The sequence below is a fragment of the Vitis riparia genome, chromosome 15 (genome assembly GCF_004353265.1).
Source record: "Vitis riparia cultivar Riparia Gloire de Montpellier isolate 1030 chromosome 15, EGFV_Vit.rip_1.0, whole genome shotgun sequence".
Lineage (NCBI taxonomy): Eukaryota > Viridiplantae > Streptophyta > Magnoliopsida > Vitales > Vitaceae > Vitis > Vitis riparia.
In genome coordinates, this window is record NC_048445.1 from 3,148,848 (window position 1) to 3,165,944 (window position 17,097).

A 17,097-nucleotide genomic window follows, 5' to 3' on the forward strand; every position below is an offset into this window, starting at 1 on the left:
GAAAGTGAATACTTTATTTTTATATTTTTAGCTTTTAAGTTTTTTAAAATTTCTTAGATTATGGTGGATGTCAAACAATCAAAGTTTTATTCAATTTTATTTAAAAAGATAAGAAGATGATTGGATATCTATATAATATAAAATATAAAATCATTATTAATTGGAGAATTAAAAAGGATTTTAAGTCCCTTGGGTTATACTTTGCACTCAAATTGTAAGAGACTTTTACGCGTCCTTTTAAAATTATGTCATCAACAAGGGTTTCTCATTTTCTCATCGTTTTTATTTAATTATTTATTTATTTTCTTTGTTGTTTTTAAATGGGTCCCATCCATGCATGCATGGATCATTAATTAGATAATGTTGTTTTTTGAAGTGGCAGCCCACCTTAAACATGTGTTTCTCATTTTCTCAAGATTGGAGAATGATTGACAATGGCCTCCTTGCTGTCTGTAGTCCCACTCTTGTGGACCCACGCTTTGTTATTAGATGTAAAAAGTGGACCCTCTTCAAAGTCTAAAATGGTAGGGATCAATATAAACCAGGAGATGGGTTCTTATGTAAGCCAGCCAAGAACTTCATATTTAATAGTATTACAATTATTTAATAATAATAAAAATTAAAAATTATGGAAGAAATTAATGAAATGAAGTAGAAATTCAAGCCCTAAAATTAAAAATGGATACTGCAAAAGATATGAGGAATAAAAAATAAAATAAAAAAAAGAATAAAAAATTAAAAGATGAAATTAGAGAGAACCCATAATTAGTCATCAAAATACAGTAATTAAAAATGAAATAAAGTCCAAAAAATATGAACTTGGATTAAGATAAAGATATAGTAGAGAGGCATTTTTTATTTAGTACATTATAAATAATTAGTCATCTAATACAACATCATTATTGCAGGAACCCTAAGAAAATTATTTCAGAACATTATAAATATTAATTACATTAACCCTGGCCCTTGCCATGTGACATTCTGTGGAGTTTAGTCTCTAGCCATCACAGCATTCTTGATGAGGTTGAAAGACTCTTCAAGGTCATCAAACAGTTGGTGAGGATCAGGGACTGTACTTTCATCAACTGATAGAATGATATTCATTTTATCCACATAGCTCACCACATGAATCATCAATGCCTGCAATAGATATTCAAGAGACTCAAATTCAGATTGAATCAACCACCATTTTTACTGTACTAAAAATGGCTAATAATTTATAAGAAAGAGAAAAGTTTATGTTTCATGAATAAGAGTTAGACAATAATTTTAAGAAGCATTTTTGTCTTTAAGTATTTGATAAAATTTAGGAAATACTTTTAAAAATATGAAAAATTATTTATATTATTAAAAAATCACTTATAATATTTTTTGGAGAAATATTTGATAGATAATTAACTTAAAATACTTTTAGAGAATATGTTTTCATTAAAAACATTCTGAGTAAAAATATTATCAAACACAATCTAAGAATGTACTTTAAAGTGTTTTTCTTGAGAGTGTTTTACATGAAACATTAATTAATTTTTTAAAAAGGTATTAAGAGAATTATCTATCAAATATTTCTTCGAAAATATCTATAAGTGACTTTTTAACTTTTTGAAAGTGATTTCTAAATTTTAATTTTTTTTTTGTAAAACATTTTATAGGGTAAAACATTTTTTAAAACATTGTCAAATAAAGTTTAAGAAGACTTACATTGGGTTGACCGAAACAACTTGGAGCAATGTAGGCTATTGGATGGCCAAAGAAGGCAATTTCTTCTTGGGGTCCAACAACATTTGAGAACCATATTGTGGTACGAGAGGGGACTTTGAGGCATAGAACACTTCCGGTCTGTTTACCAATGAAAGAAGTGAGCCTATATATACCACTTTTAATTGTTTATTAGATAGTGATATTAATTAAGCTAGAAGTACTTAATTTTGAGGAAACAAGGTAGGGTTGAGTGATATTAATTCATACCTTAGTGCCAAATAAGTTGGGAATTGACTTAGCCATGGAATGTATGTAGAGAGCTTCAAGAGAGGCTTTTTTTCTATCCATAGCTTCCTTAGCTTTTTGAATGTAATCTAAAGGATTGTCACGTAATACAATGGATAAAGGGAGAAGGACATAGCCAATCCAGTTGCCCCATTTCGCTTCAGAGCCTTTCTCCATCATTTCAGCTAAGGTCTGTACGATATGAATGTATACATACATGAGACAAGAAATTAAAGACTTGTTTGATAATTGATTTTAAAATAATTTTTAAAATTTGAAAACAAATTTAAATAAAATAATTATTTAAAAATGAAGTGTTTTCAAAAAATATTTTTTAAGAACTATTTAATAAATAATTATAAAAATATGGAGATCGATTAATAATAAAACATATTTAAAAATATAGAAAACGTAAATAACATTAATTTCAGATTTTTAAACAAACTTTTATTTTATAAAGTATCAAATAACTGTTTCATTTTTTGAAAACACTTCCCAAAGAGAAATTAACTAATTCCTTCACGAGGGCTTGATAAAGAAAGTAGAAACACCCACATGGATCCCTGCAGATGGTCTTATGTTAATGAAGTGAGTTGCTCTGATAGAAAGGTTCTTGGGAAGATTATTTTTCTTCTCTGTTGCCCCTTTATTCTTCTTGCCTTCAGCTACCATGTAGAGCATACAAGCTTTATAACATCCTTTTATACATAGAGAGAGTAGCTAGGTGGTGTATTATAATTACTCTTCACCACTTAATATATGAATTTTGAAAATTAAAATAGGAGCTCACCATATCGCCTATTGAGGTACCGAGACAAACCAGCCTGTGTGATTCCCACCATAACGTCATTAACAGTCTGCACATGAGAGCCACAAAAATTTTAGTTTTTAATCTCTCCACTAATGATTGAGAGAGGAGTTATAAACTTCTTCAAATATATGATTACCCACTCTTTCATTGAAGTGATCGTAAAGCAAAAAAGCTTTGTATTTCTTTGCTTTAAAAAAATAAAAAAATTATGGGGCATAGTGGAAAAAAGAAAAAATCATAGCTTTGTTTGATAAGTGTTTTTCATAAACATTTAATGGAAAATAATTTTTATTCGGGAATGACTCTAGAATATTCTTAACTTGATTTCTATATATTTTTGAAAATAATTTGTGCTTTTAATTTTTAATTATTATTTATATTTACATAATTATTTTTTAAAACAATTATCTCAAAAACAAATGAAAATATAAATACAAATAATTAAAAGTTGTTTCTTGAAAATACCTCATTTTCTATTTTTTTTTTATTATTATCTAAAGTGTTTTTCTATTTATTTTATTTGAAAAACAGAAAATTGTTTTTTTTTTTTAAAACAGTTGCAAAACATGTATTTGTTTTCCATTCATGCAACAAGTTGACTTACAGTGCCCAATGAATTTTTAATCATCACAACATCCTCCAGACTAATCGTCCTGTGAATAATTCTCCGTCCTGTGGATCCAACATTGGGCGGACCCCTAAGAGGCGTGTCTCTGTCCTTCAAGAACAACACTGTGGCGATCACCATCAAAACATCGATGATCGTATTCCAAACCAGTCTGAAAGCCTTCCACCACTTTCCAGACCCAGCCGATGATTTTGGTTTCTTCATCATGGGAACCGAAGGCAGAGCCGTGGGATCCGAGGCTTTCCGTGTGCATGCAAGTAAAAGAGACATGAGAGACGTGCCATCGCCGAGGGAGTGGTGAATCCTGAAAACGCCGACGGCCTCGGCGTCGGAGGTTTTCACGTTGAGGAGATGAAGGTCCCATAATGGCTTGGAAAAGTCTAGGGTTGTTTTAGTGAGGTTGCAAATGTAGTCTTCCACGTACTTGTCTGATGATGTTTCCATGTCGGAACACATGTCTGGAACTATAACGTGCTTTTCCAAATCAACTTTTGTGGGAACCCATTTCATCTCTCCTCCCTTTTCCTCCTCCATAACCTGATTTTGAAGATGATTTAATGGTTAGCAAACAATGGAAATAGATTAATAACACTGAAAAAATTCACAATGCCTTTTGGAATAATACCGCTGCATTTTAGTTCAAAAATGTTCAATGTAGCTTTAAATTACTAAATGGAAAGTTCATTCCTTACCTGCAGACTAGAGAAACGAGGGTGTTTAAGGAGACTATGCACCAGGTTGGCTTTAACCACGTCAGGGTCGATGCGAGTTTTCGAGCCGATCATGGCGATAACATAGAGATTGCAGTCAGGTTCATGAAACAAACGAGCCATTGGACTCAATGGCTGATGATCTTCCTGATCATGACGCTTAACCACCATTCCCTTTTCATCACCTTCTTTAGGCACAATTCTAATAGGCTTAAGTGCGTGCTTCAAACCTTCTAGGGTTTCCATGGTGCTAGCTGATTTCAGAATGAAAAACAACAGAAGAATAGAAATCGAAAGATGGCGTGCCTCCACCATCGTTGGCTGTGCTCCTATTTATAGGATCAACCTGGGTTTAGGACTAGAAGTCATATTGCCTTTTTCCAGAATCGAATTTCACATTGAATTTAGGATTAAGGACGAGAAGTCATATTACTTTTTTCTAGAATCAAATTTCAAATTGAATTTTGGATTAATGATAGAGGCCATATAAATTTATTAAAAAAAAGAAAGGATTTGAGGGTTTTGCCACAAAAGATTAGTGATGGAATTTTTGAGTTATACGTGGACGGTCATTGAACAAGTCGTCTAAGTTTTGGACGGAACCTGGGCATCCTTTTCAAATTTATGATAACCTCCAACCACCATACCAAACTTTCATGCCACGTTTTAATTATAAAAAATGCCCAAAACCACATGAGGGCATGAATTTGTTTACGTAGGGTTTGTTGATTAATATAATGAAATGAAGGGAATGGGTAATGAGTCATCAATTCCCGGAATTAACTTTTCTCATTTGAGGATGATTTGATTCAAAGTTGTTAAGTGAGTTTCATTTTCATTTCAAATTAGATACATGCAAACTTCTCAAGAATATTCTTTCAAGTCCTTATATATATATATATTATATCCTTTAAAATTTTATTAGATAATAATATCTTCAAGTATATGATTACAATATTAGCGATACACATTGTTAAAAGAACTAAAGTTATAATGCTTTCTAAATAAATATATGGAAAGCATTCAAGAAAGTGTGAGTAATTTGAGATATAAATTATAGTATAAACAAATATAGCAAATCTTAAAAATGCTTCTTAAAATATAATACTTTAAAAAATATTTCTAAATTTATTATACTTTATGTCACAGAGTTGAGTTGGGACGTGGGCATTTCAATAGGAAAATTAAGGATATATTTGGTAGTGTTTTAGAAACTTGTTCTAAAAAACTGGTTTATAAGTTCAATTTTAAAAATAGTTTTATGATTTTTTTTTCTAGAACAAAAATATGTTTGGGAGTTTAGAATATTCTCAACTTGTTTTTTGTTTTTTATGTTTCCAAATATTTATTAAAAATAAATTTTATTTCTAATGCTTTATTTTTAATCAATCATTCTCCTTATTTTTACAATTATTTTTAAAACAATCCACAAAGACAAGAATAAATAATGGGAAAAGTGGGTCTTTAATTACTAATTTGAAAAAATATGGAGAAAAGAACAACAAATTTTTTAAATATATGTATTGTTTTGTGAGTTATATAATTATTCCCAAAATGATCATTTCACTTGTTATGTTAATAACACTAATTGATATGATTCGGCTTCGTAAATGTTTCTTTTTTTTTTTTTAACATGTTTATTATTATTATTATTATTATTTGAGAGTTTTTTTTCCCTCCGGAGACAAGCATCTTGTAGGAAAAGTTGAGACCTTTTTTTTTTGTGCCTATAAACAAACCTCTTGTAGAAAAAGTGAGGTGGTTTAAAGAGCGTAGGCTTTAGAAATGGTGAAGTTCAGAAATGGTGAAGTTCATGGATTATGAATGAGTTTGGATTTGACTGGAAATAAGGTTTATAGTTTTGGTTCACCATATTAGGACTTTTAGGATTTTTTTTATTTTTAGATTAAGATAAGGTTAATTTCAAGGACTTTAGTTGTTTGAGACATTCTCTTTGTTTTTGGCTTTATTTTCAATCTAAGGGAGAGAAACATAGATAAAAAGTAATATATTGTTATTTTTTTTAATTTTTTTTCATGTAAAATTCTGGATGTGATGATTGGTAGCCAAGAAAATCTGAAAAGAAAAACAAATCTGAGTCTTGACATCCTCAAGAATATCAATTCTAAATGGGTATGTATGATCAGAGGAAAAGAAAAGCAAAAAAAAAAAAAAAGGATTATTGGCTACCAATTAATTAGTAGATCCAACTCAACGCAAAGTTGAGGGTGCGGGAGGCCTCCAACTGTAATTGGCATAGACCGATCGTATGCCTCAAAGAAAAGACACTTTCACTGGTTCGAGTGCCTCACTCCCACTTGATTTTCAACCTTAAAAGTCCATAAACAAAAGGGTGGGGGATTCCCTTTTCATTCTCTTCTAGGAAAGTTGAAAACCCCCATTTCGCTTTTTAGGCAAAAGATCTCTCACCTAACTTTGGGCCCTCACCCATGTGCATGTTGGATAAAAGCACCCATCATCAGCATAGAGGTCACACACAAAATGTGGAGAATCAAATAGAAGAGCATGGTTGGTTTTAATTCCCATTAGACCTTCACTTTTGGTGATGTTAGGATTTTTTGGGTACAGCTGAATTGGCCAACAATTTGTTCCATTTCAAAATCAAACCCCATCCCTACATCCTACGTGCATGTCCCCATAAGGTTAGAATTCTAGCTCTTTCATAGTGGTACCTCATTGATAACTAGGGTCTAGAAAAGTATCTTCTACCCCTTTTTCATCTTTATCTAAAATCTATGACTAGATTCTACCAAATTGGTCACCGTTTGCTAGGTCCCTGTTGTGGAGTTCAACCATGCCTTATTTTTTAAAAGAAGTAAATGTAGGCCTAAAAAGTAGGGGCCAATTTGATGAAGGTGGGGAGATTGACCTGAAAATTCAATTTAATTTTTAGGTATAGGTTATTAAAGATGTTCACATTATGTGCCCTAGAGCTCATGAACTTGGCTGAATTGTGTTGCTTTCACCCCGTAAAAGTGGATGCTTGTTTCCACCTAAAAAAAAACATGGGCATCATTGACTTCATTCAAAAACATGGACATCAGAAATCAGTGGAGACCCTGATGCTGCCTAACGAAGAGTTGACGATTTAAAGTCTTCAAAACTATAGCTCAAAACTAAAAGCAAGAAAAACCTAGGTCACGTGATTGGGATGCCCTAGAAATGGTGGGTGCCCCTGTAGGGCAGATCCCTATGAATTTGGAGGGATGCCCTTGGATCCAATTCGGGTTTAGGGAAACTCTATTGGCGTGTTCGTTGAATTCCATAAAAAAAACACACACGCGCACACACAAGGCAAAATACTAAGTCAAGAGTTCAAAGTTCAAACCCACCATTGTACGAGATTCATTGTTTCTCCTACGATTTTAGGGCACAAGACAACCCTACAGACATTAATAAAAATAATTCACTTCATACTTCATAGCCTGGTTGGTCCATCCCTATTCTATTTTTTCATTTGGATATTTACTACACCCACACATCCTTCCAATAATGTCGAATCTACACTACATGTAGTACTGTTCATAATAAAGGGAATTCATTTTCTTTTCCCTATTCCGTTTGCTTCTCTCGTTACCGCACCAAAAGGAAAAATTGAAAGTCCCAACTTTTCGGATGTTTGTTGTTAAAGAAAGAATAAATACTAAATAATAATAATAATAATAATAATAATAATAATAATAATAAATCTAAAGGGAAGGGAAATACTTAAATAGAGTAGTCTACATTTCAATTGGTATTATTGATATGGTAAATAAAATAGTCATTTTGAGAAAAATTATACAATTTATAAAAAGTTAAATAATTTTTTAATGGACGAAGATAATATTAATTTAAAAAATCATGAGGTTTATTTTTCTATATTTCTTCAAATTAGTGAGTCAAATCCATTTTTCCTAAAAATAATCGAAAATGATAAATATATATTTTCAAAAAATACTATACTTTTAAAACAAGTTCTCAAAAAACTATTTTAGGTTTGAAAATGGTTTTTTGTTTTTTAAAAGATAAAATTGTTTTTGAAATTGACTCCCATATAAACTCTAACATCCAGGTAAACTCTAACATCGTGTAAATGCTTTAATGTTTGATATGTGGGAATGATGAGTGAGAATATACATTTCATTCCTTCTCTTTCTCATTCCCATGTTTGGATAAATTTTATGAAGTAAGAATTGAATAAAAAATAATTGTGGTCGAAATCAAATCTAATTTATAAGTGAGATTTCAATTCACCATAAATAGGTGGTATTCTGATTCATTCATCACATAAAAAAAATATAACATAGTCTAATATTACTATTTTATCCTTGCATTTCATTCATCAAGTTGCAATGTTTCTTTATCCCATAATAAGACTTTTTTTTTTTAGTTTTATTATTAAGAAAAAAGAACTCTCAAAATTTATTTTAAAAAAAATGAAAAAAAAATTATTTTAAACTATATAAGGGTATTATTGTTAATTTTTTTTAATTTTCATTAGAATGGAAACAAATAATAATTTAAATATTGAATTCCTAAGTTCGTATAAACACTAAAAATGCAATCACTAAATTTATTTCCATTTACCAGAAAATAGAAATATAAATAAAATATTCATTTTCATTCCTTATTCCCTTATATCAAACACTCCTAAGTTTATTTATTTTTTCAATGAGTTACCTTAACTTAATTACAACTAGATAGATGTGGACATGAGGAGTTAGTATCCACTTATTTTTTAGGAGTATGTCTATGACTTTCTCATGACCATGGTTAAATGGATCGAATTAAATTGTCTTTGATTGGGTGAATCCGGCTCCATTTTGATTTCTGTCTTGGTGGGATGTATTGATTTTAATCGAGTGTCCTTCCTTCTAGAGTGGTCCCTTTCAAGTTTGTATAAAATTATAAAACAAATTGGTCTATATGTATAAAACATAAAAATGCATTAAGGAGTTGCAAAGAGTCTTATCTTTTGTTTTAAATTTTTTTTCCAACTTCTTTTTCGGTTTATTTTTTATTTTTTTACTAGTTTATTTTCTTGATATTTATTTTAATTTTTCTCTTAATTTACTTTTCCAATTTTTTGTCTTTTATTTTATTTTAAAATATCCAAAGAGATACATTATAGTGGAAAAATTGATGTCAATGAGACATGTTTTATTTCAGGCATCCATCCTGATAGGATCAATTCGAGATAAAGATAAATGCCTTGGGTAGAAGTTTTGAGATTTTTTTTTTTTTACTCCATTTGGTGTGGGTTCGGATGATATTGCATTGTTTCACCTCGCTTCACTTTGTTTATATATATATAGCTAAATATATATTTTTTAATTTATTTTTTATTTTCCTTATATATATATATATATATATATATATATATATATATATATATATATATATATATATATATATATAACTAGATTTGCGTTATGAATGTCAATGAAGCGGGTTTTATTTCAGGTATCCACTCTTAATAGGATCAATTTGAGATAAAGATAAATGTCATTGGATAGGGGCTTTAAGACTTTTTTTTTTTTTTAAATTGGATTTGTATGGGTTTAGATATTGCATTGTCTCGTTCCACCTAGTTTATATATATATATATATATAACTAAATAAAAACTATTAATTTTTTTTCATTTTCCCTCTTTTTATCACAATTAAAACAAAAAATTCACATAAATTGTAAAAATTATACTATTTAGTTATGAATTATATTTATTTTAATGTAATTAAAATTACAAAATTGAAAAAGGGTAAATGGCCTTAAGGTGCTTTATTTAATTTATTTTTAGGGAGGAGGACAAGAATAAATTTAAATGATTAAAACCAAGTTGAGATGGGATGACTCATCCCAAACTTGTTTTGTTCTCATCCTATATAGAAGCCATCGACATATTTTCTCTCAAGCGTAATGTTAAATCTACCACTTAATGTACCCTTGAGTAATTACTCAAGAACAAAATAAGTCGATAATTTTCAAGTAATAGATTACTTATAAATCGTATGGGAAATTAATCCGACTTGTTAAATGGGCTTCTAACTCATTAGAACTCTAAAACAAAGTTGTTGTCCATGGCCCAAGCATCATACTTAAGAAATGATGCAGTAGGAATCCAGCATCGATTCCTAGTACATAGTCCATGACAAAAATAAAAAATAAATGCCACTTCAATTAAACTAGTAAATATGAGCTACAATTTCTGGTGGCCAAATAGACAAATCAAGTACAAAAACTTTATGGATGTGAGAACCCCGTGGTCCTAAGCTACAAATATGTGGTGTAACTCTCTCGAGTTTAATGCTAAATACTTTTCTATGGTTTGGGAAATTTTCTACTGATTTTTTATTTATAGAAATAATTAATTTTAATGTCTATCAAAATGATAGTACATAAATTAAATATTTGATAAAGCAAGATGCCCTTGAGACGCAACGTCAACATCCTTTTTCAATGTTTAGCTGTCGAAGTAATCATGTTTACCATGAAGACAACGTATCATAGCAAGTGGAGGTGGAGGTGAAGTTAGGACTTGTTATTCATGGTTCATAACTAGTTTAAAAATGAATTTATGGCAGCATGGATCTCATGTGCGTGACATGTTGGAAACATTTTTTATTTTAAATAAAATAAATAAATGTTTTAAGTTTTGTGTTCTAAATTTAAATACATTATTTTCTCTAAAACATGTGACATTGAATACAAACACATCTCTTACTATTGTAACCGTCATTTATAGTCATGACACACTTTTAGTGGTAACTATTACTCGGTATTTATTTTGTTTACTTTGATGGAAAGAAAATATAAGAAAATATCATATTTATATTAAAACTTTATATGGACAAGAGTCTCTAGTTTTTAAGAAGTTTGTGAGTTTTCATCAGATATAGGATCTTAGAAGAACTAGCCAAATAAAACCCTAATTTTATTTTGTTTTTTATTTACTCCCAAAAATTGTGAATTTGATGGCCATAGCTTGAGGTATGATGTTGAATTTTTACTTTTATTTTTTCAATTTTAAGAATTTTCTAATATGACATTCAATATTTAATATCGAAAGGTAGGTAGTTGATTATTTATGATTCCGATGTTAGTGTCCACACATTTTGTCAGTCCTTGTGTTGATTTTTAAGCCTTGATTTTTAATCTTGGGTCCATTTGAGATTGCTAGAGGATAGAGAGATCAAAACGAATTTGACTTATTTTATGACAAGTTTGGTCCGCAATAAATGCAAGAGAAAGAAAATGAATGGTAAATATTGAAGTTTTAAAAAATTATTAAAAAAAAGGTTGGATTTAATGAAATTTCAAATTTTAAAGTTGGGTGAAATTTATCTTATATCTATATATTATTTTATTCTTTATAATTTGAAAAATAAAGGAAAACAACTTTTATCATGCCACTTCACCACCAAGCTAAACTTCATTGATATTTATAAAAGCACATAAAATTGATTTATTATAATCTAAAATATTAAAACTAATAAAAAAATTATTATTATTTTTTTAAATTTATCAAACTACATAATCATTTTTGTAATTAAATTAACATTTTAATATTAAATATAAGAAAAGTATAAACTTGTAAATAAAATTTTAAATATTTTTAAATAATTAAAAAGTAGTCATATTTGTATCATGATTTTTTTATATTCTTAAATATATTTAGCTAAATAAATCATTATATTAAACTGTTTTTGAGTATATAAATCATTATTTTAAATGGGTTGTTGAGCATAATATATTTTCTCTCTCTGTCTCTATATATATACCATAATTTTTATCATTTATTATTTCTTTTAAATATAAAAAATCTTAGAGACTTACACCAAAAAACAATGACTTTTAAAAACTAATTAAAAACTAATTTTTTTTAAAAAAATTATCATCTAAAATTTTAAAATATTTAAAATAAATTATAAGGACACAGGGTAAACATATACCTTTTTTATATAAGAACTTCTATTTTCATATAGAAATTATTAGAACTTTTTGTTTCTAAAAAAGAAAAATGAAAAAGTGTATCCGAAGGAGACATTTTTAGTTAGAATATTGTTTGAGGTGGTGCAAATCCCTCACAGTATCTCTAACAACCTATGTAGATATGTACCCAATTTTGTAAGAATCAGGAAAAAGCTATCTTGAAATTTTGAGATATCATGGAACCCTAAATTTTGCAATTCTTTGACTTCATCGTTCTAATTAACCCAACTTAAGACCCAGTTAGGGTCAAGCCCAAGCCTGGCCCAAGTTAGGCCCATTCCCAGAACAAGGCATGACCCACATGTCTTATACTCATATAAAAATTTCAAAGCATACATGCATGTGACATATATATATAACATTAGAAAGTTCAAAATTTATTCGAAAATAAAACGTTTCACTTTAGATTTATAAAACACATACGATTAAAACTGCAAATGACCATAAGAGCACACAAATCTTCATAGTTCACATAGATGTAACATGTACTAATCATTCTTATTTTATGGAATTTTTCTGGACAAACCCTCTTACAATGACATCTTTGATAAACTTGAGTGACTCTTCAAGATCATCACGTAATCGGTGAGGATCGAGAATTATTTCTTCATCAACCGAAAGAACAAATGTCATTTTATTGATGTAACTTTGAAAATCAATCATCAATCCCTACCACAAAACACAGAGTAAAAAATCAGTCCAAATATAATTTTTTTTGCACTTTTTCATGATTTCTCATTTCTAATTTTTTATAAATTCTTTCTAATTGTTTTTACCACAAATTTTTTTAGTCAAAATTTACATGAAGAATAAGCCCTAAAAGATAGTTTCTTTTAGGATTTATTATTGATAAGGAAAAAGTTAATAGAGAAAAAGAAGAAGATAGGTATAGAAGAGAAGAATGCGAAGAGTGTTTTTATGATATTGGAAATTTGTAGGTGATGTGTTAATATAGTTAGTATTTTAAAGTGAATGTGTAAATATGATAAATGTAAAGAAAAATTTGATGAATACAAATATAATTTCTTGATCATAGTTCATACTTTCAAACCATGAAGGTCATTTTTCCAAATCTGAGTTTTCAATAACCCATTTAATCAAATAACTATATATATATAGACTTACATGAGGTTAGCCGTAAACGCTTGGAGCAAGGAAAGCCATTGGATGGCCATAAAAACCGATTTATTCCATAGGTCCAACTACATTTGAGAAGCACATAGTTGTGTGATTTATAACTCTATGGTATAAAAACGGTGCAACCTATTTGCCACGCAAAAAAAAAAAAAAAGATATTCTGAGTAAGATCACAAGAAGAAAATAGAAAGGAAAGAAATAAAAATTAGATGTTAGATTTTATTATTATTATTTAAGAACAGGAGTTTGAAAATCTATAACTTCCTAGGTCATCTATTTCAATATTAAGGATAAGGAAATTCATACCTTGGCACCAAATAATTTGTTAACCATCTTAATAATGAAAAATGTTAATATAACTTCATGATAATGCTTCTTTTGATCAATTGTGGCTTTAGTTTGATGAACATAATTTAAAGGGTCATCGTATAAGGCAATGGCAAAAGGGAGGAGCATAGATCCAATCCAATTTCCCCCTTTCACTTAAGACCCCTTCTCCATCATCTCAGCTAAATCCTAATTACCATGAAATTTCATGATGAAGAAACCAATCAATTTGTTTTGTAGCACATGAAGGATTTTAAGGTGATTGTTGTTAAAACATTCTTTTTCTTTTTTTACCATTTTGTCACTAACACTCTATTGAAGATATTTCTATAGAAAATTAATTAATATTTTAATTTAAATAGAAAATGTGTTTTGAAAGCATTTTGATAGTTATATCCATTAATAAAATGGCAGGGATCAATATAAACTAGGAGATGGGTTCTTATGTAAGCCAGCCCAGAATAAGGGTCTCCAAAAAGCCCGCGGCCCGCGGCCCGACCCGACTCGAGCCCGGCAGGCCCGAGCTCGGCCCGTAGGCCCGCCCATAGGCCCCCCCGTAGGCCCGCCACTTTAAAAAATATATATATATATTAAAAAAAAAATTCAAGAAATAGAAAATGTTACATTAATAAAAATATTCATTGTTAACTATTTTATTCATTGAATGTATATATTACATTTGAAAATGTGGGAAAAGTTTACATTACTACAAAATAAATACATCCCAACTAGGTTGATACTTACTTATTTGTCAATCATTTGTACTTTTCAACCATAAAAATAAAAATAAAAATATGACATACATTTAGTAAAATATATTAATCATTATCTCTTGGCGGTGATGGCGAACTAGTGAAATTGAAAGGTTGTTCTGCTCTTATTATATGACCAATCATTTCTTCATGACAATAAGATTCATCATAAGAAAATGTTTTTAAATTTCCACTTTCATTTTTACCTAATTGCATATAATTTCTAATATCTACATTATTTTTAGTTTTACAATTTTCATGATGCCTTTTTAAATGATTTGTACCTGCATTTGAGCCACCACTAAGAAGTTTGTTACAAATTTTACATTTTGCTTTTATTTTTTTTTTATTATTTTCAAAATTTATTTCTATTCTATCAAAAAAATTCCATATATTTGAAGTAAATTTTTTGCTATCACATGCATTAGATGAAGAACAAGAACCACTTGCCATAATTATAATTATTGATAAAATATTATGCTAAAAATAATAAATGTAAAATTAAAATGTAATAAATAAATAAAAGAAAAGGTGAAGTATGTTACTAAATTGGAGAACCGAAGCAGAAATTCCTTCAAATTTGAACTCTTTGAACCACCAATGCTTGTTTTTCACCACCAATAATATTGAATAATTTGAGACAAAATGCAATAATTGGAAATATTGTGGAATGGGAGAGAGCTTAAGAGTTGAGAGAATAGAAAAAAATTGAGGGTATTTAATATTTATAGGGATTTAAATATTAGGATTTAATTTTTTTTTTTTTTAAATTTCAAGACCGTTCAACGGTCATATATTTGAAATTGAATTATGAGTGGCATGTTCAACGGTCATGTAACCGTTGAACAACCAACTCACTTTTATTTTTTTTCAAAAATCATACAACATTTCTAATATATATATAATTAATGCAAAATAGTTACACAAAAGAGGGTCAGCTCAGTTGGTGGCTAGCTCCCTTATGGTTTCGAACCCCTTCCCTTCAAAATTAAAAATTATTTTAATTTTTACCCCGGCCCGGCGGCCCGCCAGCCCGCCCAGCTTGAGGGCCCACGGGCCTTAGATATATCAAGGGCTCGGCCCGTTGACCAGTCAACAGGCTCAGTGGCCCACCTCGGGCTGGGCCATGGGCCTTACTCCTCCGGGCCGGGCCGCCCAGCCCAGCCCGTTGGAGACCCTTAGCTCAGAACTTCATATTAATGCTATTACAATTATTTAAAAATAATAAAAATAAAAAATTATGGAAGAAATTAATGAAATGAAGTAGAAATTTAAGCCTTAAAATTAAAAATGGATACTGCAAAAGATTTGAGGAGTCAAAAAAAAAAAAAAAAAAGAATAAAAAATTAAAAGATGAAATTAGAAAGAACCCATAATTCGTCATCAAAATACAGTAAATAAAAATGAAATAAAGTCCAAAAAATATGAACTTGAATTAAGATAAAAATATAGTAGAGAGGCATTTTTATTTAGTAGAGATCCATCTAATACAACATCATTATTGCAGGAACCTTAAGACAATTATTTCAGAACATTATATATATTAATTACTTTGACCCTGGCCCTTGCTATATGACAATCTGTGGAGTTTAGTCTCTAGCCATCACGGCATTCTTGATGAGGTTGAAAGACTCTTCAAGGTCATCAAAAAGCTGGTGAGGATCAGGGACTGTACTTTCATCAACTGATAGAATGATATTCATTTTATCCACATAGCTCACCACATGAATCATCAATGCCTGCAATAGATATTCAAGAGACTCGAATTCAGATTGAATCAACCACCATTTTTACTGTACTAAAAATGGCTAATAATTTATAAGGAAGAGAAAAGTTTATGTTTCATGAATAAGAGTTAGACAATGATTTTAAGAAATATTTTTATCTTTAAGTATTTGATAAAATCTGGGAAACGCTTTTATAAATATGAAAAATTATTTATAATATTGAAAAATCACTTATAGTGTTTTTTGAAGAAATATTTGATAAACAATTATCTTAAAACATTTTCAGAAAATATACTTTCATTAAAAATATTTTGAATAAAAATATTATCAAACGCATTTTAAGAACGTATGAAGTGTTTTTCTTGAGAGTGTTTTACTTAAAAGTATTAAGAGAATTATCTATCAAATGTTTCTTTGAAAACATCTATAAGTGGCTTTTTAACTTTTTGAAAGTGATTTCTAAATTTTAATTTTTTTTTTGTAAAACATTTTATAGGCTAAAAACGTTTTTTAAAACACTGCCAAACAAACTTTAAGAAGACTTACGTTGGGTTGACCAAAACAACTTGGAGCAATGTAGGCTATTGGATGGCCAAAGAAGGCAATTTCTTCTTGGGGTCCAACTACATTTGAGAACCATATTGTCATACGAGAGGGGACTTTGAGGCATAGAACGCTTCCTGTCTGTTTACCAATGAAAGAAGTGAGCCTATATATACCACTTTTAATTGTTTATTAGACAGTGATATTAATTAAGCTAGAAGTACTTAATTTTGAGGAAACAAGCTAGGGTTGAGTGATATTAATTCATACCTTAGTGCCAAATAAGTTGGGAATTGACTTAGCCATGGAATGTATGTAGAGAGCTTCAAGAGAGGCTTTTTTTCTTTCCAATGCTTCCTTAGCTTTTTGAATGTAATCTAAAGGATTGTCTCATAATACAATGGATAAAGGGAGAAGGACATAGCCAATCCAGTTGCCCCATTTCGCTTCAGAGTCTTTCTCCATCATTTCAGCTAAGGTTTGTAC

At 29.6% G+C, this 17,097-nt stretch overlaps 2 protein-coding genes across 2 annotated transcripts; both read right to left on the minus strand.

The window, feature by feature from the left end:
• Window positions 1–798: 798 nt before the first annotated feature.
• Window positions 799–4,597, minus strand: LOC117931731 (O-acyltransferase WSD1-like). Its single transcript, XM_034852772.1, has 7 exons — window positions 4,115–4,597; window positions 3,399–3,959; window positions 2,774–2,840; window positions 2,539–2,648; window positions 1,966–2,175; window positions 1,699–1,836; window positions 799–1,140 (listed from the first exon to the last, which is right to left on the minus strand). Exons 1-7 carry the CDS (start codon window positions 4,445–4,447, stop codon window positions 991–993), a joined length of 1,569 nt encoding a protein of 522 aa, XP_034708663.1. The 5' UTR covers window positions 4,448–4,597; the 3' UTR covers window positions 799–990.
• An 11,306-nt stretch (window positions 4,598–15,903) lies between these two features.
• LOC117932734 (O-acyltransferase WSD1-like) lies at window positions 15,904–16,950 on the minus strand. Its single transcript, XM_034854027.1, has 3 exons — window positions 16,882–16,950; window positions 16,615–16,752; window positions 15,904–16,080 (listed from the first exon to the last, which is right to left on the minus strand). Exons 1-3 carry the CDS (start codon window positions 16,915–16,917, stop codon window positions 15,931–15,933), a joined length of 324 nt encoding a protein of 107 aa, XP_034709918.1. The 5' UTR covers window positions 16,918–16,950; the 3' UTR covers window positions 15,904–15,930.
• Between the last annotated feature and the right edge of the window lie 147 nt (window positions 16,951–17,097).